The 27,454-nt window shown below is 39.7% G+C and overlaps 1 protein-coding gene across 4 annotated transcripts; it reads left to right on the plus strand.

Annotated features, from left to right (window-relative positions):
• Positions 1–1,698: 1,698 nt before the first annotated feature.
• si:dkeyp-115e12.6 (trichohyalin) lies at positions 1,699–27,288 on the plus strand. Of its 4 annotated transcripts, none has more exons than XM_040119567.1 (19): positions 1,699–1,955; positions 4,993–5,073; positions 5,255–5,432; positions 6,112–6,308; positions 6,942–7,045; positions 7,361–7,425; positions 8,383–8,644; positions 11,106–11,299; positions 12,000–12,125; positions 12,253–12,381; positions 14,537–14,659; positions 15,471–15,606; positions 16,242–17,758; positions 18,859–19,725; positions 20,020–20,387; positions 20,561–20,660; positions 21,396–22,005; positions 22,843–22,995; positions 24,395–27,288. In XM_040119567.1, the coding sequence occupies exons 3-18, from the start codon at positions 5,271–5,273 to the stop codon at positions 22,959–22,961; spliced, it is 5,079 nt and encodes a 1,692-aa protein (XP_039975501.1). In that variant the 5' UTR covers positions 1,699–1,955; positions 4,993–5,073; positions 5,255–5,270; the 3' UTR covers positions 22,962–22,995; positions 24,395–27,288. The 4 variants fall into 4 exon arrangements, with proteins under 4 accessions (XP_039975501.1, XP_039975500.1, XP_039975503.1 ...); XM_040119566.1 differs by having other exon boundaries at positions 22,843–22,974; XM_040119569.1 differs by having other exon boundaries at positions 8,386–8,644; positions 22,843–22,974.
• The last annotated feature ends 166 nt before the right edge of the window (positions 27,289–27,454 follow it).

Genomic DNA, 27,454 nt, shown 5'->3' on the forward strand with positions numbered 1-27,454 from the left:
GGATCTTGCTGATCCATTCTTCACAGTGGGCCACCTCATCAATATTTATGTCTGTGAGGGTGTGTACCTACACAAGGTGATTTCTATTGTTTCTGAATGTGTTCCTCCAATTGAGACAAACGTCAGTTGTATCAAACAGAAATCTCTTCATTGTCTCTCTGCACTGTCACCCAGTGCATTAACAGACAGATCAGGTCACCCAGATACAGCATGGGCAGGCCAAAGGAGTTTAACAGAAGAAAAGTAGATTAATAACTGTCTGGAATGAAGCTGTGTCTTGCTCAGTTCCATCCATTATTTATTTGGATAGACCCAGTGGAACAAGGTGTTATGCTAATGGTGCTCAAGATGAGAAAACTACAAATTTGAAATGTCTTATTCTGTTTTTAGTGCAGTTTTTTATACAGCATTATTAAAATCATACACCACATTCCTGTTGCCAAAGGTGTTTCTGTCATTATAACCTGTAATTTTTAAGAATGCTATTTGGGAGAAGGGTTTGCTAGGGGCAATTACATTCTTTTTGTTTGCTCCAAAACCTACTCAAAATCTGTTTGAGAACTATAAAGATGTGTAGTTGTGGATGCAAATAACAAATTCCTGCTGTGTGAATTTTTTATTTGGATTTGTAACCTGGTAGTTGAAAGCAACTATTGCTGGAAATGGACGGATGGACGGATTAACCTGCGTTGAGGGGAAAATTATCTGCTGGGCCTGTATTAAGCCCCCTTTCCTCCTACTCTCTCTACACAATTGTGTTTTATTATTCCTATGCTAAACCCTTAAATAGCAACAAGTGTACTGTGGGGTAATTTGATTAAACAAAATAACAATTTAGGAATGTGCAACATGTATACACAGTATCGGCAGAAATAATGGAAAACATGTCTCGTTTGTCTTATACCTTGTCTGTAATGAACCAAAAAAAACGTGACAGAAATAGTTTTCTCTAATGTTGTAAAACCTGAGTGCTGCTTCACACAGTAAGTACAATATGTTGGGAATAGGGGCTTAAATATGCTTATGTTTCAGTCTGTGCAGACTTCCTTAAATGTGTTATAAACACTTAATTTCTGATGGGGCCCACAGAAGATGCAGATGTACGGGGCCCAGACATCACAGCTTTCCAACCTTGTTTGTTTTGATGACTGTTTCACTGAAACCACAATTTTTTTTTAAACATACAATGTGCAACTTATAAGGGGGGGGGTCGATTTTAATACCAGAAAAGCAAAATCCAAAAAAGAGCTGTACATAAAAGCACAGTTTTCATAGCTTTAACATTTTTGGAAGACTTAATTGAATCAAAATTCCCCTTCAGCTGAATTATAAAACAAAACAAGAGTGGCCTAGACTTATGTATGTAAAATGCAACTATGTCAAATCTGGCAATTGAAAATTGAGACTGATTTTAAAAAGCTGCAAGAAATTCTGAATAGTTATATGGCTGACCATTTGATTTAAGCAGCTGGCAGGTCTACAGAATATTATTCTAAAACTTATAGTTAAATACTCTTTGTTTTTGGTTCCAAATGTAACATGTGTTTGGGGAAAACGCATGTTTGGTAGTAAGAGACCAAGAGAGTAACATTTGCCTCTGAAAGTGACTGAAACTAAAGGACAGGCGTTGCTTTATCAGAGGTGAGCAGTTGTCTGTCGCTAGAGGTCATCAGAGGTTCACGCCGCCGCGAGGACTTTAGCCCCCGCCTCGTGCCGTAGCGACTCCAGTTCTGTCGGCGCGCCAGCTGCACAAGACGCGCGGCATCTCGTGTCCGATATGAAAACCTGTCAGTTAACGTCAGTTGTCATGTCGGTTCTGTTCAAGGCGACCCCTTTGTTAGTGAAGACCCGGACACTATTGTTACTTTAAACTGCGGTATCCGAGCACCGCCACTGCCTTCGGGGAGAGCCTGCCGGGCGGCTGGTGGTTCTTTGTAACTCCCTCAGAGTGAACGGTAAGTAGCTTTAGTACGGGGTTAGCTTGTAGCATCATGGCTAGGTTAGTTGTCAGTCACCGGCCGCTGCTGGACCAAACACTAACAACCGCCAGAAACGTCTGTGTCCGCTGGTCGGGATGCGGTTGTGGCTCACTGTTCATGGTGGACGTTAAACTGACGTTCAACTTTTTGTTCTCTGGAAGTTGTGAGTTGTCTCTTGTTGTGTTTGAACCTCGTGATCAGAGGTTGGTTCAGCGCAGGCCAGCGTCCAACCTCTGGATGTCTGCCGCCTCCGTCCTCATCTACTAACCCTGCTCTTAATTACTTCCCCCTTCCCTAACTACTTAATCAACATTTTAATAAGAAGGGACGTTTAGTGTCTTGAGTTTGCTCATAGGTGAGAGAAGTTAATGGCCATAGTACCAGAGCCAGTGTCTCAAACTTAAATCTTTAAAGAGACAAGACTAATGTCATGTCATGTCATGTCAGGTAATAACCTACGTAGGGCTGCAACTAATGCAGCCAATATTTTTAGTTTACTGTATTAAATCTTTAAAAAAAAAGTGAAAAATGGATTTTCACTATTAGAGCAGAAACAAATAATCGATTAATTAATTGTAAGTAACATAATCAGCAACTATTAGAGAACTGATAAATGATTTATGCCCATTTTTAAGCAAAAATACAAAACACCTTAATGGTTCCAGCTTCTCCAGTGTGAGGCTTAGCCGCTTTTTCCGGTTTTATGTTGTTGTGAACTGAATATCTTTGGGTTTTAAACTATTTGTTTAAATACAGAAAGCTATTTGAAGACATCACTTTGGGCTCTGGGAAATTATGAGGTTCATTTTTCATTGTTTTCTGATGTTTTACAGACCAAGCAACTAATCAATTAACTGAAAAGATAGTCAGCAGAATAATTCATAATTAAAATAATCAGTAGTTGCAGCCCTAAGTGATGTCTTCGGTATACTTGTTTTGTCTAACAGTCCAAAATCCTTAATATATTCAATTTACTGCTTTAAGAAAGCACCAAATCGTCACATTTGAGAAGCTGGAACCAGAAAATGTTTGGCATATTTGACTGAAACAGTTAATCAATTATCAAAGTAGTTGATGATCAGTTTTCTTTCGATCGACTAATAGTTTAATCAACTCATCATTGTAGCTCTAAAAAAAAAAAAGCTGCCTCCATTAATTATGTAGGTGTAAAATCCTCCTACCTTTAAGAGAAAAGTGTCATGTAGGTAGTTTTCTTAAATAAGTGTGCGCATCTTAACATGTTGTTTTATGTGTTAATCCATTGATGTTTACATCTTGAGCAATGTCATACAGTTGCTGTGTTTTATGATGTGGTTATTTTGGGTGTCCTATAAAACCTTCTACCTTGTCTGCTTCTTGGGGAAAAAAAACTCTGTCGTACATGTGATTTATTTTGCCAGTTTTTAGTGCCTGTTTTCTAATATCTCTTAGGTCACACATTGAATACCTGTTGCCATCTTTTTTTAAATGATATTTTTGGGGTGTTTTTATTGGAACGTTGACAGAAGAGATAAAACGGAAGCATGGGGAGAGTGCAGGTGGGATGACATGCAACAGAGGTCTCCAGCTGGAATCAAACCATGGATGTTGCAGATACTGTCTGCATGCCTTGACCAGTAGGTCAGGGAAACACCAGACATGTCTCCATCTTGACAAATGGTTGTTGACTGTGGAGCCATTAGGGACAATGATGGTAACAGGTGCAGGACTTTCTTCTATCCCTGTAAAAGTCTCATATGTTATAATTTTTAAATATTTTAAAATGTTATAAATAAAGCAAACTAGAGCTGAAAGGATAAGTTAATGACAGAAAATTAATTGGCAACAATTTTGGTAATCGATCAATTGTTTAAGTCAGTTATCCAGGAAAAATGCCAAAAATGATCTGGCCCATGCTTCTCAGTAACGTGAGGATTTACTGCTTTTCTCTGTTACATCATTACCTTCGTCAGGGAGGTTATGTTTTCACCTGTGTCTGTTTGTTTGCTGACTTAGACTGAATTGGACTGTTACTCGGACGGCATCACCAATTTCAAGATGTCACTTTGGGTTATGGGAAATTGGGACAGGGATTTTTTTTTCCTACTAAACTATAGCTTGATAAATAATGAAAATTATTGATAGATTAATCAGTAATGAAAACAATTGATAGTTGCAGCCCTAAATCAAACCAAAAGCTGCTTTTTAACCAGCATCTTGTTCTCATTAATGCGAGGCTTAACATGTCAACCTAATGAAATCAAACACACAGTCACTTGGAATAAGTCCCTCCACATAAGTGTTCTTGCATAGTGTCTTTAGTCACTCTGGGTGTTTTATATGAGCTGCATATGTCACAAATACATCATAATTATATATAATAAATACATCGGTTCAGTGGAGAAGTCCTGGCATTTTTGTTGTAAGAAGCAGGTGAACACCTTGAGGCTGGAGGTGTTCACGAGTTCAGAATTCATTTCTACAGGTTTGATCAGGTCCTAATTTTCAACCAGGCTTTTCTTCATTCCGACACTCTGATTTGTAACACAGCCTCTTTCTGTTTGTATATATGCTTTGTAACACAGCCTCTTTCTGTTTGTATATATGCTTTGTTTACCCATATATACACAGTGTTGGTAAATGTTGTAGATTTTTTTTTTTGGTTGTAGATTTGACTCTAAAACAGTTGTCAGATGTGATGTATTCTGAATAAAAATGTTATGTTTTATTTGAATATGTAACTGTATTTACAAAAATTTGAGGGAGAGAAGGGATTCATTTTCAACTTGGAACATCTGTTGGAACATTGCAGTCGGTCTGTGTTGGAAAGCACTGAGTCACAGCTGCCCAGTGGTGACAACCAGCGTCTCCCTGAGGGATCAAAGCCTTAGCAACATAACATATTCAAGACAGGACACACAGCCAGAGGCACAGATGATTGAAACATGTTTACATACATGTGGTATGGATAGGATCCTCTGTCACAACGTACCTGCACCTTATTTAACAGGCCTATACTTCCTCTTTGTTTCAGACTGTGTGTGTTGCTGGTTTCTTCACTCCAGCTACTGACTCCCATGGCTGATTCTGGATCTTTCAAGCAGGAATAGGACAGGTCAGCTGGCACATTGTCTTGTGGATGTCAGACACAATCCTCTCAGAACCAAAGTGGCCCTTTTAGAATAGAAAGGAAATGCTTTCTTTGGCGTGTCTTATAATGCAGGCAAAGTCAAAATACATAAGTTAAATGAACTTGTATCTGAGTGTTTGTGTTTATTATTTTCCCACCCTGTCAGGCCCAGGCAGAGAGACATGAGTTGGGCTGAGGAGGACTGGACGGTAGGGCTGTCTGGACGGGTCCTGCAAAAGGTGAAGGAGCTGCAGCTCCATCACGAGCGACTGTCAAGAGAGAACAAGCAGAAACAGCTGCAGCTGGACAACATCCATACTAGCCTCGAAAAACAGACTGTGAAGGTACAAGCAGCCATGTTGGTTTATGGTTATTGCTTACATAGTGCTGTTCTCCTCATAATTAATCAGTATGACAAATAACCATATATCGTTTGTAAATTCACAATTCTTACTTCTGCTGAGAAAAAGTGATGCGTTTACATCAAGAGTGTGATGGATTTGGACGGAATGTGGAAGTTCCGTTTATAAGGTACCAACTAATTTGGATATAATAGTTCAGAATAGGTTATTGGACTTTAATTCTGATTGAAGACACCATATAGTGTCTGAATGTTGGGCATTTTTCTCATTTCAAACTTTACTTTTAAATAAAAATTCTTGTCATGCTAGTTAAAGTGTGGATGGTTGAGAGTATGAAAAGGATATGTTGTGGAGTACAGAAGTATAGTGTGCCCAGAAAGCCACATCCCAGTCTCAACACAAAACCCATTCATTACGTTCAATTTTACAGCTGTTCAGTAAAAGATGGCAACAACTGTTTGAGAATCCAGTATTAACTTTTAAAAGAGGGGGAAAAAGGCAAAAAAAAAAACAAAAAAAAAACATTGAATTGTATAAATATTTGTTAACATATATAATTCTGCCATACATTGTCATAGTCATAGACTTGCTGTTTTCAGTTTTTGTAATCCTATCATATGTACCTTTACCTCTCCTCTTTCTCCTCCCCTCTCTTGACAAGTATGAGGAGGTGCGTGGGGAGCTCCAGTCTGTGCAGAGAGAGCTTCAGAGTGTTCGCGAGGAGGCCAAGGCGGCAGTGATCAGCAGGGAGCGCCTGACCCAGGAGCTTCAGATCAAGCAGGCCCAAGTATGCTCTTTGGAGGGCCAGCTAGATGCTGCTCGCACCCTCAACAACAAAATGACCCAGGAAGTCAAAAGGTTAGCACCACTGGAAATCATCAATGAGCCTCTCTGTCAGTTTTTGATCTGTCTGGTGTATTGGTTGTCTTTTTTTTTTTATGGGGTTTTGCGTTATCATTACGAACAGCAGTGTTTTGTACCTAAAATTATACTCAGCAGTAAAATACGATTTATTAATCAAATATGAATACTCAATATTTAATATTTGTAGCACATAATACTGAAAGAACTGAATCTTGATCCTATGTACAGCATCAAAAGTGCCTTTTCACATGTGGGAAGCTATTTGAACTCTGCGGAGGAGGGAAATTGATTACATGTGAGTTGATGATTGATGATGTCCAGTAAATCTAAAACTGTCAAAATGACATTCAGGGACATCCGATAAAAATGGCCCATTATATCCTTTAATCGTCTTTCCTGTTACTTTGCCCACTTGTGGGTTTTATTTGATTTATTTATTTATTTATTTATTTTTTTTAGATGGCAGGAAACTGTAATTATTCTAATTGCTTAATAAAGTTTAATGGGGCTGTAGTAAAGGCAAATCATTCATCTCTTCCACTAGACCATTCTTGTTTCTTCCTGAACTTTCTGTTTCCTTGCCCACGCTGAACTCCTTCCCTCTCTTTTTCTCCATCTCTCTGGCAGGCTGGAGGCAGAGCTGGAGAAGCTGCAGAACAGCAGCAGGTCAGCAGATACCACTCTGTTTTCTACTCCCTGCTGGAATACATCCTCGCCCTGGGAACAAAATGGTACAGTCCTGTAACTTTATGGCTCCTATGTTAATGCTCTCTGATGGTTTTGCCCCATCTTGTCCGTAAGGCACTGTATAGTTTGGAAAACTAAACGGAAAAACCACAAAACTCCAAAGTGAACAGAGAGGTTGTAAATAAACTCCCTCAGGCCCTGTCCTTTCCCAACCATTCACTCTCTGGGGACTGTTGTATTTCTCTTTGCTCTCTTGTCAGTAAACCACTTCGGTTATTCGCTGCTGTTGTTTCCGTTCAGCTTTGGTGATTGGTTTTAGGTCGTAAGTCCAGTCCATATGCTGTGTTTTTGGCCTGTAGGAAGCAGAAAGGAGGAGAGGCCGGGGCAGCGAGATGAAGGACAGAGCCGGGCACTTCAGATTCGAGTAAGTACCTGTATGTGCTTATGCTGAGCTATGTGTAGGTAAAATACAGACAATGTGTGGTTTAGCTAAAGGTTGTAGTTCTCTAGTTTTCCTTTGTTCTTTCTTCCACTCACTGACTAATTAAAATCAGTGCTGTTGTCATGGCTTCTTGTTTAACCGTGAGGTACAAATTCTTCAGCCAGGCAGGTCAAAGGATAGGTCGATGTTTTTCTTATTGTCAACAAATCCCATGAAAAGACCAAAACCAACACTGTGTTTGTTTGTCTCCTAATACTTCCTGAGTTTGTGGCTCTCAGACCCAAGCACATTTCTACTGATGATGTAAATCTTTAAAAAATTGTCACAAATATATATATTCATTCTTAAAAAAAGGCTTAATGATTTCCTAAAGAAGGTTGGCACTGCAGTTTTTAGCAAATGTTATTCAAATAAGAGTAAATAGTGTTTTTTATTGGGGACTATTTTTTGGTACGTTAGTGAGTAATTCGCTAGCAGAGCTATGAATATGGGATATATAAAAACAATATATATGTAAACTACAGTGCCCATGTTTATCATAATGAAGGAACATGTCATCCAGTGCAACAATGTGGCTTATTGTGCGTGCGTGCGTGCGTGCGCGCGCACTCACACTGTCCACACCTGATCGGTGACATTCCTTTCAGCTGCAACACTCTTCTTCTCATATTGAGAAACAATTGTAATTATCTATCACAGATGTGCATTGGAGCTGTACAGAGTCTGTAATTTCTACTCTTCTCTTCATGACATGACTTCCCTCATGAATACAACAGAAATGAGTCTTCTTCAATAAAGTCTTGTTTAAGTCAAGAGGAAAGAGCTTGAACCCAGGATCCCTATTTTGTAAATTCTGCTAAAATGTTATTTTCTAGTTTTTTTGTTTGGGCTCGCGCCTTCCTTTTTCTTTTTTTCCCTAATTCTTCTCTACTCCTTCAGCAGCGGCTCCAGTTCTCAGACGTGCCCACAGCTTCATTGCCACGACAACATCACAAGAGCACACCCCACCGTCACACGTCTGACCAATCGGAGTCCTTCTCCACTCCCTCGGCTGCGTTTCCATGGGAACGAGATGACCCGAGGCCAGCAGCCAGGAGACAATCCCCGTCCTCTCCCCAGACGCCATGCACTGATGTCATCAGTCAAGGCCAGTCGGAGCTGGGGTTCTGTGGGAAGAAGGAACTCAGGAAAGAGACAGACAGTGAGTGTGCATGTCAAATGATCACCTTGGTTACATGGCACTACTGGGTTTCGCCCATTTGCAGCTTGAAAATATACACACATACAGCTTCGCGTGGCAGCCTGTCTCTTAAAGCAGGATTAATAAAGTTAGATGGATATCTAACTAGCTCTTGGATTTACTCAGAGCTGCAATGATAAGGTGATTAATTGAATTTTGATTTGGATTTGATTTTGATGTGATTTTTTTTTTTTTTTTTTGTAAGAGAAAATGCCAAACATTTGATAGTTCCAGGATCTCATATGTGATAATTTGCTTCTTTTCTTGGTCTTACATTACAGTAAATGCAAAACTCTTGGGTTTTGGAGTGTTGGTTGGACAAAATTATACATAATCACTGTGTGCTCTTAACTCAGCAATCTTGCTTTGTGGAAAGGCTGTTGATTTTATAATTTGGCCTTTAATTTTTGATGTTTGTGACAGCTCTGATGCAGGGTTTTACAGAAATCAATAAAAACAATGTCAGTACAAAAAGGGTTTCAGATCCTTTTTATAACAGTCAACATTGTTGACCAACCTTATGTCAGTAGGTTGACCAGCAAGCTCTAATCTGAATAACTTAGCTTTGCCTATTGCGTATTAGCCAAAGTCTGATTATGGAAGACCTAAAATTATAAGGCTGGTTTTAATTTATATTTTTCTTATTGTCAACAAATCCTATCAAAAGACACAAACCAAATAATCTGTTAGTCTCTCAATACTTAGACTCCCCTACCCTGTCTGTGGGTCTCAGTCCCGAGGCTATTTGTTTGCTACTGAAGACTTAAATCTTTGAAAATTGGTCTCAAATGCATAGCTTCCTTTTTTTTTTTTTTTAAAATGTGCAGTAATTTCCTAAAACAGTTGGCCAGTAGATTTTAGCAAATCTTACTCAAACAGATGCAAATAGTGCATTTGTTGTATTTGTAGTTGCTATTGTGATCTTGGGCTGAGCAATAAGGACAAAATAATGATGAAATCTCATCTGTTTTGGTTTAGTTTGTCTGCTCTGGTGAGACTACCTCAGCAAGACATCATAAGTAAAGCAATGTGATCATCCTGAATCTCATGTACTCTGGATGACCTCAACAGCATTTTTACATAAGCGGCTGTGTAGAAATCACTGGCTCAGCTGGAGGACTCCTCTTCCTGCTCCCGGGCCAAATTCCTGATGTAGAGTGGCTCTCAGTACACTTTATAATTGTGATATAACACTACTCTTCCTCTCAGCTCCACTCTGTGTGTATGTTTGCTCAGAGGAGGAAGGGGACAGAACATTTCGAAACAATAAATGCTTCTTTTAGCTGCTGGGACACAGAGTGGGAGGGGCAGTGCAGTGTTTACTCTTTGTGTGTGTGTGCGTGTGCGTGTGCGTGTGCGTGTGTGTGTGTGGGTGGGTGGGTGAGTGGGTGGGTGGCTGTGTGTTGGTTTTTTTTCTGGCTCCACTGTAATCATTTAAATAACACATATATACGTTCCAGGATTTTATTCAGATTTGCCTCTTAATGGGGTAGTATGGTAAATCAGAGGAGAAAACAACAGTAGGTTCTTTTTAGAATATTAGTGCAACGACTTATGGTTACAGTCATTTCCCTAGAAGATAAATATATACTAATATAGATTTTACAATTGATGGTAAAAACATTACAAAACTTTGGCTTTGGAAATCAGCAGCGTGATATCCACAGGCTTGGTGAAAGTGCATCATACAGAGTGACAACAGCTGTGATGGTCAGTTAGCCACTCTGTATGGATTGACCTCATTTGTGAAGACCTCAACTGTGTATTGATGCTGTGTGGCTGACTTTTTGTGGTTATGTCAACGAAAAATCAAGGAATTTTTGCTGATAATACCAATATTCACTCTGGGGAAAAAACTTGTTTTGTTTTCCAAGTATTTCATCACCAGTTTTCTCTCTGTCACCATCCATCCACTCAGCCAACTTTCACCCATTTTAAGTTGAAAACCTAAGATTTGTGAGCATTGTCTTCCTCTTGAAGATGGTGGGCAGTAATGTACACTATATCAAATTTGTAGTAAATTGGGTAAAATTTTCACAAGCACAAGTGCAGTCCTTTAAGGCCTTAGAAGATGAGAAAATGCCTAGACATATTCTTTTTAATTATTCAGGTACAGGAATGTCTGTGCAACACACCCATTCTGAGATTGCAGTATATGTTCACCAACATTGCATCTAGTAACCATAACTGGACTAATGTCCCTCAAGAATTGATTTCCTGGTGCTGCTTTCTTAGTCCTTCATTGATGTTTTCAAACCATTTACCTTTCTTTTTGAAATGTTTTGATTTTTGGTTTTTCAAAATTGTCTTAGAGCTGTACTTAAAAGGTGTATGGGGGAAATTAGGTTTTCAGAGACCTGGTTTTATGCACAAATTAGCTTATTAACCACTATGTCTCTTGTATGTCTTGTCCATATACCAGTATCTTTATCAGAAATGCGCAGTCGTGTGTCTTGTCTGGAAGAGGAGCTGTCTGTGAAGGCCGGGACGCTGAAGTCAATTCAGAATGAAATGGTGCAAAACAAGAAGGAGCTTGCCGACAGGGAGCTCTGCCTGCAGAGAGCTCGCGACGAGCTCAGCCTGGCGCGCACACGCATGACCCAAGAGAGCGAACGGGTAAAAAGCTACTGCTACTGATGCTGCCGGTGCTGCTACTGCTACTGAAAACAAATGTGTTTCATACCAGTGCTAATGTTCTATATTTCCCTGAAGCCCTGCTGTTACTGTCACAAAATGGGTGTTGGCCTCATTTGTCAAAACATTTCTCTTTGACCTCTCTGAAAATGAATTTTTTACTTGTGACACAATCTGTTATTATCAGGAACTTTGAAAATGTTAAGCCCTTGCTGTAAAACAACCAGTTGATATTTTGTGAAATCTAACCTTTTAGCAAACAATGTACAATGCCAAGGAGAGACTGGCACAGGCTGCCAGTTCTCCCATTAACTGTCTCGTTTGTTAATAGCTAAACTAAGCTCTCAAAAGGTTTATGCTTTCATGGTGTTAAAATGTCAAATGCAGAACCTTAAACAGCACTATAAAATACAAAGATACAAAACATTACAAGGTAAACAAAATGAAAACAATAAAACAAATTTGTTAAAACACCACATAAAAACAAGTCGAGAAGTGACTTACAAAGGCACAAACATGCCCACAAGTTTCACAGTTTACACATACACTAGAATAACTGAATATGTGACTAATTTTCGTACAACAAGCCCCAAGCCCACGAAGGTAGCAAAGATAATGACGCCTGAAGTTCTCTTATCGTCAATATTAAAGAGAGTATGTTGTGTGTGTGTTTGTTTGGCAGGTATCAGGAGCTGAGCAAAGGCTGAAGCAGTTACAAGAGGAGCTGAAGTGTCAGAGGCAAAACGCCGAGAGCAGCCGACTGCAACACCAACAGCGCACTAAGGAGCTGGAGAAACAACATCAGAGGGTAAGACAAGGATGGATGGATGGTAGACACTTGAAAGGAAAAACTAAAGTAAGCATTACAGTTGAAGATAGTTGCTCACATTGTGCGTGTGTGTGTGTGTGTTTGTTTGTTTGTTTTTTGCCTCCAGGATTTGACGGAGCTTCAGAAGGAGAGGCAGTGTCTGGAAAAGCAGCATCAGCAGGAGATGATGAAGCTCAACCAGGAGCTCCAGCAGGCCAGGACGCTTCACAATGCCCTGCAGGCACAGGCAGACAAGGTAAATACACACCTAACTTACATAGGTTTGTACAAAATCATACACATGGACAAGGAAAACAAGCCTTCTAATATGCATTTCCATACAAATTAATTTGCCAAGATAAAGCCTTTAAAATAGGATTTGTATAACACTGGCAACTGAGGACCAAAATTATATTTGTACATATTGTTTATTTTCTGCTCATATGTCTGCTGTTTTTTCAGCTATCTCCTGTTTCTTTTCCCTGCTTTCTCTGTCGTTATCCGCTCTCCTCTATCCCTCTCTTTCTCCTGGGATTTATATTATTTGTACCAAAGGTCAATAAACTTATCTCATTTCTTCTCCCACGCTTGCTTCTGGCCCTTGTTGTTTTCTCCCACTCTCTGTTTCTGTTTTCTTTTTTTGTTTTTCTCCCCACCTGCTCTCCTCTCTGCTTCGTCCTCCCCTGCTCTCGGTTTCTCTCCAGTGGAAAGGTTGAGCAGCGAAGGTAATGACAGTGTGACTGCGTTTGACAGTGCAGAATACTTTGGTTATGGAAGCATGAAACAAACTCATAACTCATAACTTGTGTCTGAGGAAAAAGTCAAGAGTTCTCATCAAGAAAGGTGTGAAGTGATGGCTGTGGGATGAGGGTGAAGGGGGATGCACTATTTGTATGAAGGTGTGTCTGAGGCAAGTTGTATGAATGTAGAGAGGGAGGAGTGTGTTTGTGGTTGAAGACATAGTGTTATAATATGTTTCCTGTTTTTTTTGGATTTCTTTTACATGAAGGAATGCTGTGGTATTTACAGATTTTATTATTAAAATCTGTATTGTCAATACAGATTTTAATCTCTGCACAAGGGTGAGCCCCTTAACACGTACAAAAAAGTATTTCTTTGACCTTAATTCCTACACTTTTAGACATGGTGTAAAAATTGTTAACAATGACCATTCATTCTACCCACAGTGTCCTTTTAAAACCTTACTGTAAGCCCTTTGTAAACCACACAGATGCTATCTTGTTATATCTGATAAGACTGCAGAGAGTAATCGCACAACAGAGGCACAGTTTGTGTTGAACTGTATCATGGCTGCTGACATTCACATTTCATGTGAATCAAGTAACCAGTTTACACTGGCTTTTGTGAAATATTTGTTTTACTCTTTCACAGTTTACACATGCCTGTAGTTTCAGTCATGAGTAACGCATAGAACCTCAATAATATTATAAATTCTCTTTTGGATATTTGAATGCAGTAAATGTAATAAAAGCATTGTCAACAGCAGATCGTTACAGCCCTGAGGAAACATTTCCATAAAATCTCCCCAAAAAACAGTAAAAAATGGTAATTTCTAAATGATCTGCTGATTTGATTGGCATATAGGCATAATTTATGAGCACTGTTGCAGGAAATTTCATTGCAGGAAATAAGTAAAAAATGTGCATCGTTCCTGCTACTTCTCTCAATAATAATGGGCTGCTTTCTGAGAAAAGTAGTAAGTTACACTATCCATGACATTAACATTACTTTAATTTCTGAATTGATTGTTCTGGGCTTAATTAGAAATATTGGCTCACTAAATATTGTAGAACAAAGTCCATAGTAATGGCAGAGGTTATCTCATTTATGACCATCACAAAAACATTCTCTAAAGTTTACAGCAGTTATTTGCCAATACGAACTTTATTTACCATCCTCATACAATGTACTTTTTATGTTAATATTTCCAACATGACGTGAAGGTAGCATGACAGTAACAACCCATTTGTTGGAATGGTAAATATAATTTGAGCACTAAAATTGGATTGATAATGCTATACAGCACTTTACAATAATGCTACCTGCATACTGCTCATGTGTATGATGACATGAGATAATGTGCAGAATTTTATATGAGCACTGGTGGGAAGCTGATCAGCTTGTTAAGTCTTCATTAATTTCCACGGAGAGGTAGACATTACATTAGACACAGCTTATGCTCGCTATTGATCACTGATTGCTCTCCTACTCCTTGTCCCTCTCGCTGGTCCTGATTCCTTCGCCTGTAACAGCCATTCAGTCTTCATTTCTTCTTTGTTGTTTTTACCCCCTAACATGATCTTTTTTCTCATATCCTTTCCCTCCAGTTGTCTTTAATTTCATTTTCCCTATTTTCGGAAAAGCCGCTGAGCTATTGTATCTTCTGTCAGCTGTCTCTACAGAAACAAGCATTGGACAAAGAGTTGGATTCGCTGAAAGAGAAACTGAAGTGGATGGAGGGACAGCTGCAGGAGAGCCAGAAGAAAGAAACACAGACACAAGCCAGACTGACGGTATTACACACACACACACACACACACACACACACACACACACGCGCTAGTGATGGTCCTGAGTCTAGTGAGTCAGGGTCTGTATGCGTCAATTATTCATTAGCTGAGCAGTGGGTATATAATGAACTCTGAGATGTTTTTTTAAAAATTTACAACGTGCCATATGTCAGTCTAGGATTTTGATATTAAGTGAATTATAAAGAAATAAGTAAATTGTGGCTTCTTTAATCACCCAGCTGCATTATCATGTTTTAATAAAGGTGTAGCATTAGAGAGAATTTCAGAGAGCCAGAAAGATGAGTTGCCTGTTATTAGTTTTTTAAGCTATCAATCACTTTTGTAAGAAATGAACCTTCATATCCTACTATACTCAACAGAAACTCACCGGTAAAATACTGAATCTGGATGGTGAACTGAAAAGCTAGCCAAGTGTCCTTGGCTAGCTTTACATCAGAAAGCCTCTGCTAAAACTTTACAGTAAAATACCAGACCTGCTGCACAAATACAAACATTAAAGGTGCAAGTATTAAAATGAGACTGTTGGCAGAATTGGTACTCTTTTCTTATCTAGTTATTAATGGCAAATTTCTAAAGTGTGAGAAATTAATGATGTCTTATCTGGAAGAAACACCTTAATACAAACAGATGTAGATGCTTTAAAGTTTAAGGGGTAAAGTTTACAAGAGAGCTGATCACTCTAACATATCTGGACACTCTGTACAACCTTAAATGAATTCAATCCTTATGGTGGAGAATTTGATTTTGCCTAATCAACCTCATTTTTTTTTTTTTTTTTTCACCCCCTCATTAGGAAGCAGTGCGTGAGGCGGAGGGTGTGGCAGTGAGTCTGGAGCAGAGCAGGAAGAGAGAGCGAGGTCTAGAGGAAGAGGGGAGGAGACTGGCAGAGGAGCGAGCCGAAGCCCTGCATCTCCTCAAGGAACTGCAGGGTGAGGAGCAAGCTCTGGGTGGGAGAGAGGACAGATCCGTCAGTCATGGGGTGTATATTGATGATAATTATTCTAATTTAATATGTTATTGAACCAGTCTTTTTTGTAGAGAGATCTTCTTTTCTCTTTTCCCCCTCCACAAGGAGGTCAGGAGATGGCAGGGATTCAGTGTCTTGCTTAATGAGGCTACAGCAGGGCAAATAATTATTGACATGGGCTTGAGCCGATGCCCTCTGCTGGACCCCTTTTAATTACGCCACCCTGTTGATTTATTTATAATTTAGTAAGGAAAAAAAATTATGGACATTGATTATTTAAGTGGATATGCCTCATGACTAAGTGCTTGACCTTCATATTTATGCTGTACAGTACATGCTATGTGATTTCACTTTTAATGCAGAAGTCTCTTATCCCAGTGCTGCCCCCTGCTGGTCAATGTTTCATTTAATTCTTTAAATTAAAATTAAAACGATCTATTCCAGTATTGCACGTGTTCATTCAAAAAAAAAAAGAGAGAGATAGATGTGTTTCTTTACTGCTCTTCCTCCAGGCTATTATTTCTCAGTTCATGTGTGGTCTGCTAAAAATAATCTTTCATTCTACTGTTTGTTTCCTTTCTTTCCTTTTAACTCCAGAGCAAAAAGCTGCCCTAGCACTACCTCTACAACCTGTACAGTTTTGCCCTGTTGGACAGAGTTTCTCCCCTCAGCCTTCGTACGCTCTTCATTCTCGACCCTCAGCTCACACTAAGAGGCCCACTACTGTCATCCGAGCCGAGCAAACGAAGGAAGAGGAAGAGGGCATGGATGACAGGAGGGCAGAGATTACAGCATCTTACCCTTCTGACAGAGAACCAGGAGAAGGCATCGACTCTGAACACATCACTGTCCTTATCTCCACAGAGAGTTTACAAAGGGGAGGGGACAGAAGAAAAAGTAACGAGGAGGATAACAAGAATAGAAATGAGGCTATAGAGTGGACAAACAAGCACTCCACATTTAATCATGTACTCTCTAGTTCCTCTCACTCTGCTGCTGGTATGCCCACCAACACCTCTGTGGGTGCTGATCATTGCAGTTTGACGCTTTCTGCTGAAAAGACACCTTTTCTCAAGTCCGAGCAGGCCAAGGCCTCTGAAGACCTGCAGAGGGAGAATGCCATGCTGCGTTCAGAGATACATGATGTGCGTGAAGAACTCCAGAAACGACTGGAGGACCTGGAAGCCCAACGACGGGCCGAGGCAGAAGCCAGGACCCGGCTCAAACAGCTCAGCCGCAAACATGCCAGCCAGGCTGTGGAGAAGGAGGAGAATGACAAGGAATGGAAGACACAGCTGGAGAGTGAGAGGGCTGAGACAGAGAGGTTGAGGAAGGCTATGGCTGCTTTGCAAACAGAGATGAAGAGTGGAAGGGAGGAAAGAGAAAAGAAGGAGAGAGAGGAGCAGGAGGAGGCGAAAAACAAAGTGCTAGAAGACAGAGAGAGTGAAATGATAGAGCTCAACATCCAGCTGAAGAAGCAGCTAGTAGAGGTGAAAGCACAGTTGGCCGTAGAACAAGAAGAGAGAAAGAGGGAGGAGGAGAGGAACCAAATATTAAACACAGACATAGTTGTAAAGAAGGAGCTGAGCACTAAATTGGCAGAACTTAAAGCTGAATTGCAAGAACTAAAGCGCAGCAAAAAAGAAGACTCACTGGAAGAGGAGAAACTTTCAGTTGCCAACAGCCCGCTAACGTACCTCACTCTCCATGATGATGAGCTGAACTCCAACATTGTTTGCTGTGACAACAAACTACTCCCTTCTCCAGAGCAACACCTCCTCTTCTGCCAGTCCACCAACAAACTCAACATGCTTGTATCTCAGGCAACAGCAGATCTCATTCAAGAAGAACAAACAATGATAGATTCTGAATGCTCACCTCTATCAGATGATGGGCAAACAGATCGAGTGGCCTCTGACCTGGAAGACACCAGCCAAAACTATCTGGGAGGGTCTTCCATGTCAGATCAGAGAGAGGCACTTTCTGACCTCCAGAAATGTGAGTCTGCCCCCTATAATTTAGCAAAAGATGTGGAGCAACTACAGAAGGAGAATGCAAAGGAGACAGAACGTGCTAACCAGTACCAGATTAAACTAGAGGTTCTGCAGAGCCAGGTAAATGATAGTGGTTATACACTGATATATTAAGTATGTCTAGCCTCAGTAAAACAGTTTATATTGATAAGATAAAAAGAACAATTTTAATACTAAATCATAACTCTTGGACTGTGAGTAGTCAGCTCACAGAGAGGTAATTATGGCGGAATATAAAATGTCTAGATTCGATCCCCAGTTCAAATCAGAAGTGTTCTACAACACCTACATACTACACGTGTAATTGCACGCCTGTCACTGTATTTACGTGTCACAGCTTAGTCTGTATGTCACTTATTGACCATGATACTTGGGTTCTGGTAGAAGAATAGTATTGTGATGCAGAAGAATAATATTTAGGTATTATTAGAGATGTCACTGATTGAAGGGGATTTATTCCTCTCCATAGGTTTTTTTTTAAAGAAAGAAGTAACTCACTCAATGCTGCTATAAAGTAAAGTTTTGATGTCCCAGAAATGTATTTGTCTTACCGACCTCAGTCAATGAAAAATATAGAAAGATACAGCAATGGATAAAAACAACAATAAACCACAAGTCTGCCAAAATCACTGCTGTCATTGTTAATTGTCACCAAAACCATCTGAGAAAGCAGAAAAAGAAGCCAGAAACCAGGCCAAATCACATAATGTTCAAAAAGCTAATAGCTGATGGAATAAAAACACCTCATGTATCTGTTAGTGCCTGCTCTAACAAGGTAAAACCTCTGTTCTGGTAGAAGCAAATTAAACTTTCTGTGTAAACGGCACTGGTAGGCCAGTAGGATGACCTGAGCTTTCTGTGTAGCCCTTGCTTGAAACAAGTTGCAAAGATCATTTAAATATACATCAGGGACTTAACAGCATGCATTCACAATTTTGCCTAGTTTTTAGACGGCGATTGCCATATCGACAGATTAAAGGAAATGTTAAAAGGAAAAGGAAATATGTAACTCATAAAACAGAAATCTCAACACTGAAACTTCAAACTTTGTTTAATCAGTGCAATCTTTGGTTTGCCTTTTTTTTAAAAATATAAAAAATATATGGTGTGTAGCTGGTCTTCAAACATAGTAAAGTACAGGGTTTACGCTTTTTTTTTTGCTTTTTTTTTTCTTCCCTCAGGTGACACGTCAGACCCAGCATCTAACCATGGCCTTTGAGAAGCAGAGTCAGCACATCTCAGGACTTCTGGCTGAATTACAGGAGAAGGAGAACACCCTCCTCAGCCAGGGAGAGGAACTGCAGCAATGCAAGAAGGAGCTGGATGCACTCAAGGCCAAAACAGCGGTCAAAGAGGTGGAGGATGTAGATCAAAGAGAAGTAAGGCAAAATGAGAAGTTGGTTGAGACCACAGAGCTCCAACCGAATGAGGAAAAGGAGTGTACTGTCACCTTTCACATTACCAACTCACTGGCAGATGGAGACTCTACTCCACAGAGAGATGCAGATCAACCAAAGACTGTGACGTCTGATGCCCAAACACCAAGACCTGTTAGCAGTGAAGAAGAAAATGAAGCACTATTGTTAGGGGAACAGCGTCCAGGCTCTGTAGACTCAGACAAGACTGAGAGTAACCATGACTCTGCTTGTGTGATGGAAGAGAGCAAGGGTGGTCAAGATGGAGGAGCAGCAGACATGGTTGCAGAGCTGCTTGCTCTGCAACAGGAGAATCAGCTGCTGAAACAAAGAATAAAGGGCTTAACTGTCTCAAAAACCAGCAGCCTGGCATTACAGACTGACAGTGAAAACCAAGAAGACCCAGTCCAGCAAAGCCAGAACACAGGAAATGCTGTTCCGTCCTGCTTTACGGAGCAGAGACCCCTTCGTGTGCAGAATGACATCACTCCTGAGGGACAGGAGTCACTACTGCAGAATGAGAGGAGGAGGGAAGATGAAGGAGGAGATTTAAAAAGGGAAGATAAAAAGACAAGGGCTGAAGAAGAGCTGGAAGAAGCTTCTCAGCTTCAGATCAACCACTTAGAGCAACAGGTAGTGACAGTGTACTACATCTTTATATCTTTATGTCACAGCACTGATGTAACATGTCTTGCTGAAGAAGAGCAACAAAAATATGTTGTAAAGTCAGTCACATAGACAGGAAAACTAAATATATAATGGAGTTTACAATGTAGATGTTGGTAATCTTTACTAGGAGGAAGGATTCACATCTGAGGTACTATGTAAAGATTGACATGTATATATTACTCTTATATTTTTCCTAAGTGAGTTTTATTATGAAAGTCTGTTTCATTCAGTCCGTCTTGTCCTTTCTGTCCTGTCCAGGTGGAGGTGCTACAGATGAAGGTACGGACTCTCTCTCTGAAGACCCAGCAGCAGGCCGATGAGCTTGCTCTGTGGAGACTGACCTCAAAACCAGCTCCAACATTTGACCAAGTCTTTCGTAACAAAGATACCCAGGACCAGAGCTCTGATGTCAGACAATCCCAGTCAAACCAGCAGCAGACTGATGAGATGACCCACATCCCGTCAGGGACCCAGAGCCAGGTTCTGACTCTGACTGCCCAGGCTCAGATTCAGGTGCCCACACTGGGTATTCTGGAGAGCCCTGGTAATGCAACAGTCATCAGAGAAGATGAGTTATTCCTCTCCTGCTCCTCCAACAAACTGCAGGGCCGCATGCTGTTCTCCAGGTAACACACTCATACCAGGGCCAGAGAAGGAAAGAAAAAAAATGTGGCAATAACTGACATTCGAGGCTACAATTATCATGTTGAATGCATGTATGTGAGTTGATTGTTTATATTTTAACAGTTTAATGTATGTCTATATAAAAAAAAACATTTTTTTCTTGTTTTACCACAAGACTGCAGCACAGCAGCCATCCTGAACCAGAGAGTTTCCATCCCTCTAAAAAGTGGCCAGCACTTCAGGAATACAATCAGGACAATGCTGAGATTAACAAGGTGATTTTCTTTTCTAGAATCTTCACTCATTTACATACCAGACCACTATATGTGCCTTTGGTGCTATATATCAAGTTTTCCTAGAATATTTTAATAGGGCTACATAAATGTAGTCCAATAAGGAGAACTGAGGTCTGAATTTGTTTTACCAGTGACACTTAATATTACAGGTCCTAAATTTCTTAAGGAATTTCAAAGGAAGTTTCTTTGAAAGAGCTGTGTGATTTGGTGCAAATAATAGGGAAAAGGAAGATAGGGTTAGACTGGTACACTTCAAACTAAATAATTCCAAATCATCGGTAGTGTAACCCAGAGAATCTTTTATTCGGTACACAGCAGGCCAGCTGAACATGACAAACTGTGAAATCTGTCTACAGGGAAGCTTGCAATCCAGCATATATGAAGAATACATTTTCCAATAATGAATGATTGTCTGAATATGTATTTGGGTTTTTATAGAGCTGTTCCTGTTTTCCCTATAGCTAGTACCCAAATAGATATTTCTAATTCTTTCCAGGAAAGTTACGAGGAAATGATTAGGAAATTAAGGACCTGTAAAATAAAGTGTTTATAAAGTGTTTACATCAGAATTCAAAGTACCTGTTTTTCCTCAGTCTTTACTAGGGGAAAAAATGCTATAGTTTTCAGTTTTGACTTAGTTATATGCATACATTTTTGTCCACATGTTGGAATAACATTAGGCCTTTAATAGCTGTGTTTTGTGTTCTGACACAGGTATCTGAAAAAGAAAACCATGAGATCAGCTTCTTACAATGGTCAGACACCTGTCCAACACAACACAATGACAAGAGAGACACTGAACTCGTCCAAATGTCATCAGAGAAAACAGGTCAACAACATGTTACCAAAGATCTCCATAAAGTCTCAGGACCAAATAAGACCAAGACAACAGAGTGTCACACAGGGAATCCTGAAGCCAAACCAAAGGCTTCCAGAGCAACCGATGAAATAAACACAGCCCATGATTCAGACAGACCTGTCAGGACAGAAATGAAAAGTGTCAGCAGTCAAACAGATGAGAGATTGTATCCTTGCAGTGCTCCAACAGCATCTGAACTCCACTGTGCTTACACACAGACTGAGGAGGGGGAGGAGGAGGAGGAAGTAGATGAAGAAGAGTTACTAGATTCCCCTCCTGTCTCCCCTGTGCCGTTATTTGAGGGGGCAGAGTCAAGAGACAAAATGTTGTTTTCAAGTTCCTTCCCTATCCCAGCTGACCCAGCCCGCCTGGCTGAAAGAATCCGCCGTAACAGGACGCAGCTGTCAGCCGCCTTTGACGACACAGAGTATGAACCTTATGGACTGCCGGAAGTCGTCATGAAAGGTAACTTTAGTAGCTGGAAAACTGTCTAAAACGTCAGGGTTGAGTAATTTTATTTTTTGTGTACAAAATACTTTTACTTAGTTGGGTCTATTTTCCTCACATTTTCAATGAAATGAAGCACCATACCTACAGTAAAAGTCCTCTGTTGGCTAACTCTGCTTAAAGGAAAATAAACAAGATACATTGGTTGGAGATTTGGAAAGTGGTCTCAGACTTTTGGACTCCACTGTATGCGTCTTGTTTTTTCCAAAGTGTCCTCAAACAACTTTGAGGTTGTTGTAAGGCATATTTTTCCACTTTTGATCAATTTAGACTAGTACTTTCCCTGTCCTCCCAGTCCTAGTGATCCAATCTTAATACTGGATGCAAAGATATGATCTTTTAATCTTATTGTGGGTCTCACAGCAAACAAGCGTCTTTCCCAAAATGTCAGAATATTTACTTAATCAAATAGTTGTTTTAATGGGAGAGATGTAAACTTATTCGACAGTTCCAATTACTAAAAGCCAAAAGTTAGGGTAAAAATTAGTTGGGAAAACAGACATAAGCAATATGACATATTTCTATTTATGTTCCCAGGCACTGCATGATACTCTGACCGACTTCAAAGTTCAAATTCTACCCAGACAAAACAAATAACAAAAAACAAAACAAGAATCGTGGTTGTGACTTAATGACCCTGTAATGTACAGAAAACAGAAGTTCCTGCTGCTTGTGCTGTTTTCTCTCTGTGTCTCCTCTCTTTATTTATTTTTGTGCCTTCACACTCAGTCCTTCATCTGCTCTCCCCTAATCCTCTTACTCATTCTTCCGTCTCCCCCTCCTTCCGTCCTGCAGGTTTTGCCGACATCCCAAGTGGTCCGTCGTGTCCCTACATTGTGAGAAGAGGTTTGTTAGGGACGACTGTCGTACCCATCCCTCAGAAAGACATGGGACAGGAAGAGGAGACGGATTAAAACACAACTAATGGTAACTTCCAGATGCTTCCAGGTGCCTAAACACTGAGAAAATTGCTGTAGATTTTAAGAAGATTTTATCTCCCAACAACTAAGAAATTAAGAAACCATATCGAGTAATAATAAGTTAGCTTAACTTTTTACGTATATTTTTTTCTTTATGCTTTAAGACAACAGTATCATGGTGTTTAAAGGGTCCTGAAGGGACACTGTTTACAGATGATATTGTTTAGACTATAACTGTTGATACATACATATAAATAAATTACGGTTTTATAGCTTGTTGTGTTTACTTTACTGTCTCATCCTCTTTATCAGTGATAATATTGACGTTATAAATGGCAGTAAGGATATAGATGACATGTTTTGCTTTGTCTGCTTAGGAAACTTTACAATGGTCTCAGAACTTTATAAAGCATTAATTGTATAAATTTTGTTATATAACTCAGTTGACTGTGGAAGAAACTCCTCTACTTCCCCTGTTAAATAAAGTGATGGTTTCTTGCTTCTTGCGGAGTAAGCTGATTTACTAAATGGATAAGGCTGTGGATATTCTGTATTTTTCTTTTTCAACTGTCAACAAATCACATAAAAAGACCAAAACCACCACTGTTAGGTTTCATTTTTGAAAAGATTTTTATTTTTTTTAACTGCCATTTTTGGAAAAATTTTTGTTGGGACTATTTTCTACTTCAGATTTTTGGGGTAGTAGTGAGCATTTACAATAGATGTAATGTAATGGTATTTATGGGATCAACTCAAAATAAACTACAGTGTCCTAAGAGCTGAAACAATTAGCCAATTAGTCGATAAATTGATAAATTACATTTTGATCATTAATTGTCAGTCATTTTTAAGGTAAAAACAGTAAAACAATGCGGATCCTTATTGTATGGCAGCTTCTCCAATGTGAGGATATGCTGCTTTTTTTAAATCATTGTAAAAATGATTTAAATATCTTTGGGTTTTGGACTGTGTTTTTTGGTCACCTTGGGCTCCAGGAATTTTTGATGGGCATTTTTTTCACTATTTTGGACATTTAATAGACTAAACAGCTAATTATTCAAATAAATAATATGCAGATTAATTGATGATGAAAATACTCATTAGTTGCCGCCCTAGTGCCCATATTTATCATAATCAAGGGACATGTCACAAAGTGCGGCTCATTACTGTGCGGCTCATTGATACTTGTTAGTAGAATCAATTTACTATTAATTTTGGTCTTTAATAGGATTTTTTGACTCTACGGATCCGTATATCACCGTACTTATCCTTAAAAATATAGTCACAAAATTCTTGGAAACAGGTTATATTATTGTAGTAAATTAATTTTGGAAGATTGTTTCTTTTTTTAATTTGGTTAAGTTAAGATTTTGACTATCCAAGACGGAAAAAAAATAATCTAACATTTTCATGCTGGCTTTCTACAGGTCTGGTGGAATTGAACTGAACTGATAACCGTGGCCCGACAATAAACCTCAATGATGGACGACAACAGGTCACCAGGGACACTCAAGTCACCAGCAACCTGCAGCACACCAGACCTTCCAACCAACACAGGACCAGTTTAAAAATGTTGCAGTCACCATGGACTTATATACACGTGTGCAGGTAACGGGTCCTGCACTGGCAGAAAAAACACCTCCACTGTGGATCTAAAATATCTTAATGGTCACTAGTTTATCCTCTAATTGCTGTGTGGAGACTTTGCTGTCCATCACAATGCAGTGACTTTACACCCACCTGTATATTTAGGTGCAGAGGTGGTGATTCAGTAATGTTTGTTGATGTTTATTGAAGGGAACAACCACTTTTCCACAGGTACAGTTTAGTTTTTAGTAACTCAGAATTAACTTATGGGTCCAGCCTCGGCCTAGTTTGAATTTAAAAGTGCCTAGTTGACGCTTTTCTAAACAAGCACTTGTCAAGATAAGTTTGACTTGTTTTTCCAGAAGGGTGAAGCCAAGAAAGGCCTGTTGTGAAAATGTGATATATATATATTTTTTCTTTTTAATTCTTGAAGTGGCTTATTTATGGACACTTGAAGTGTTTTAGTAGAGGAGAAGTGTTTACAAAAATTGTGTCAAACCATAGTGAAAGTGCGTGTGAGGTGTTAGCTGTGAATATGAACGTGTGTCCTCATCTTGACGTTACTGTGTGTGTGGGTGTGTGGGGGAGAGAGAGGGCTGAGCACATGTCTATGACTCAGTCTAACTTGCATTGGTTTCCGCTCCATGTATGGTGATACACACTGCACTCCCTCTTTCCTCCCTCTGCTGCTTTGCTTCTGTCTTACACTAACGAGCACTCATTAGTAACTCTATGATGAACTTACCAAAAACTAAACGTGTATTTATTGTATTAGCAGATGAATTCAGCTGGTTACTTATGTTTGATCAGATATAAGTTATTTGATTGATTGACCATTTTGGGTAGATTTTGTTTCTTGCACATTTCTTACTGTGCCATAGACAGTAGCCCGCATGTATATACACTGTAGATTTTGTAGATGGGTTTGGAGTTGTGTACAGGAGTCATGTACAGCCTGTATTATGCCCTATACCAGAGGATCATTACCACTTTGCTTACTTACAAGGCAGGTTATTGAATGGATAGGTTCACATTGTTCTAGGTTCTAGTCTTAAAAATCACATGCCCATAGATACGTTGAAAGGGCTACTGGTCTTTGTGATTGTTTTTCCTGTCTCCTGTCTGCAGAGAGATCCCTCTCTAAAGCAGTTTCAGTATAAGAGATGGGGGGACAAAATCTACAGCCCTTCTTCTGTATAGAAATACACTCTAAAGTTTTTAGTAGAAGCTAGTATGAAATGTCAGCAGTCTGAGTTAAGGCCTGGTCACACCAGAAAGGGGTACAGCGAAAATGAATCTGCACATCTCTGAGAAATATTTGATCTGGAAGTCTGGTGATGTAGTGACAGTATTGGCAATGCTAGTTGAAAATGGTTACTGCCAGTTAGCCACGACAGCTCCTGGAGATTGTCTCTATTTTTCTCTACTGTTTTATTTCCTTCTTCCTGACATTCTGTTCACCATTGAACGCCGTTTTGTCCAATAAGATACTTGCTGAAGAGGGAAAATGAAGCTCTCTGAGCTTAGCTCGGCCGGTGACGGGAAATAACTGTCTCCAAACTGTTGATCTTTTGTGGAGCAGTTTATACTTTGAGGAAGGAGGTTAAACAAAAGTGAATGATGCAACACAGTTTATAAGCTACAATGGCTTCCTCCAGCTCTCTGTCCCCTCATTGGTCAGCACTGTCCAGATGGCTTGCTATTGATCAGTAGCAAGCCATCTGGCGTGAATTTGCAGGTCAAAGTAGAACTTGACACGCAAAATTTGCACAGATTTGTTTAGCCCTCATGAGACAATCCACTAATCACAGCTATTCCAATGAAATGAAGTGAAATCACAGCAAACTTTTGCTGTTTTTAAATGTTTGTGTGACCAGGCCTTTAGCCAAGTCAAGTGGGTATCTTCCAAGCAGTACAACATTTGCTCTTTATGCTTCTCTGGGCAGTGTTTACTTGCTGAACTGTGGTGGAGAGATAGTAACAAAAAGAGGGAACTTCATAATATAAGGAGAGTCAGGATACCTGCTTGATTTGTCTAACTCAGACTGCTGAAGCCTTGCATCAGCTTCAGAAGTAGGACTGGTGAGTTTGTCCGCCTTTAATTACATTGACAGTGCTTTAAGAAGGGTTCTCCTGCAGCCAGTATGGACAGGGAAAAATTTATACAACAATTTATTCTGTTAATATACATATTAGCATGTGGGTATTGTTTTAAAACGTACTTGAAAAAAAATGTGAACCTATCCTTTTAAAACCTTCTCGTGCTGTCTTTCAGTGATATTTGAGATTATTTAGGATGAAGATTTGTAGACACGTTTGTGATAAGTGTAGAGGGATTTCTTTTTTTTTTTTTTTTTTCTTTTTTTTTAATGTTTACATTTTATGTAGAGGGAGAGTTGTTCTTTCCTGGTCTTGGATTGTTAACTCGGTTCAGAACAGAGTGGACTGTTCCTGCCGTGACTCGATACCATTGCCATTCATCGGCAATGTTGACACCCTCTCTCGCACACGCGCGCACACACACACACATAAAAAACACAAACATACACACACTTCTCCTCCTTTTAGGCAGCCTTCATATCTCTGGGATCTGTAGTTTTTTGGCAGTGAGGTGGGACAGTGAGACTGAGCAGGAAAGCTCACTATTTATCTTGTTGCATTGTTTTGGACACCTTCATGTGAATGTATCTGTGTTGTGTTTTTGGCTAGAATAAAAGGCTTGCTCTTAATTTAACCGTTGTCTCTGTTATGGATTCATTTATCTTTGAGTGCCTTTGAGTCTGAGACTTGGGGCTGTGTTTTTTGCATTTCATGTTGTCATTGCAGGTCTGTTGGGTCCATTGTCGGTTGTGTGCAAGGAGTTTTTTTTACTGCTGGCATACAATTAAGCCTAAGTGAAT

This window comes from Xiphias gladius, chromosome 23, assembly GCF_016859285.1.
Source record: "Xiphias gladius isolate SHS-SW01 ecotype Sanya breed wild chromosome 23, ASM1685928v1, whole genome shotgun sequence".
In the NCBI taxonomy this organism is placed as follows: Eukaryota; Metazoa; Chordata; class Actinopteri; order Istiophoriformes; family Xiphiidae; genus Xiphias; species Xiphias gladius.

Excerpts from the sequence above, each read along its gene's own strand:
- si:dkeyp-115e12.6 (XM_040119567.1), top strand. The coding sequence starts at position 5,271 with ATGAGTTGGGCTGAGGAGGACTGGACGGTAGGGCTGTCTGGACGGGTC. Across the intron at positions 17,759-18,858 it reads TAGAGGTTCTGCAGAGCCAG|GTGACACGTCAGACCCAGCA; the intron begins GTAAATGATAGT and ends TTCTTCCCTCAG. Across the intron at positions 20,661-21,395 it reads ACAATGCTGAGATTAACAAG|GTATCTGAAAAAGAAAACCA; the intron begins GTGATTTTCTTT and ends GTTCTGACACAG.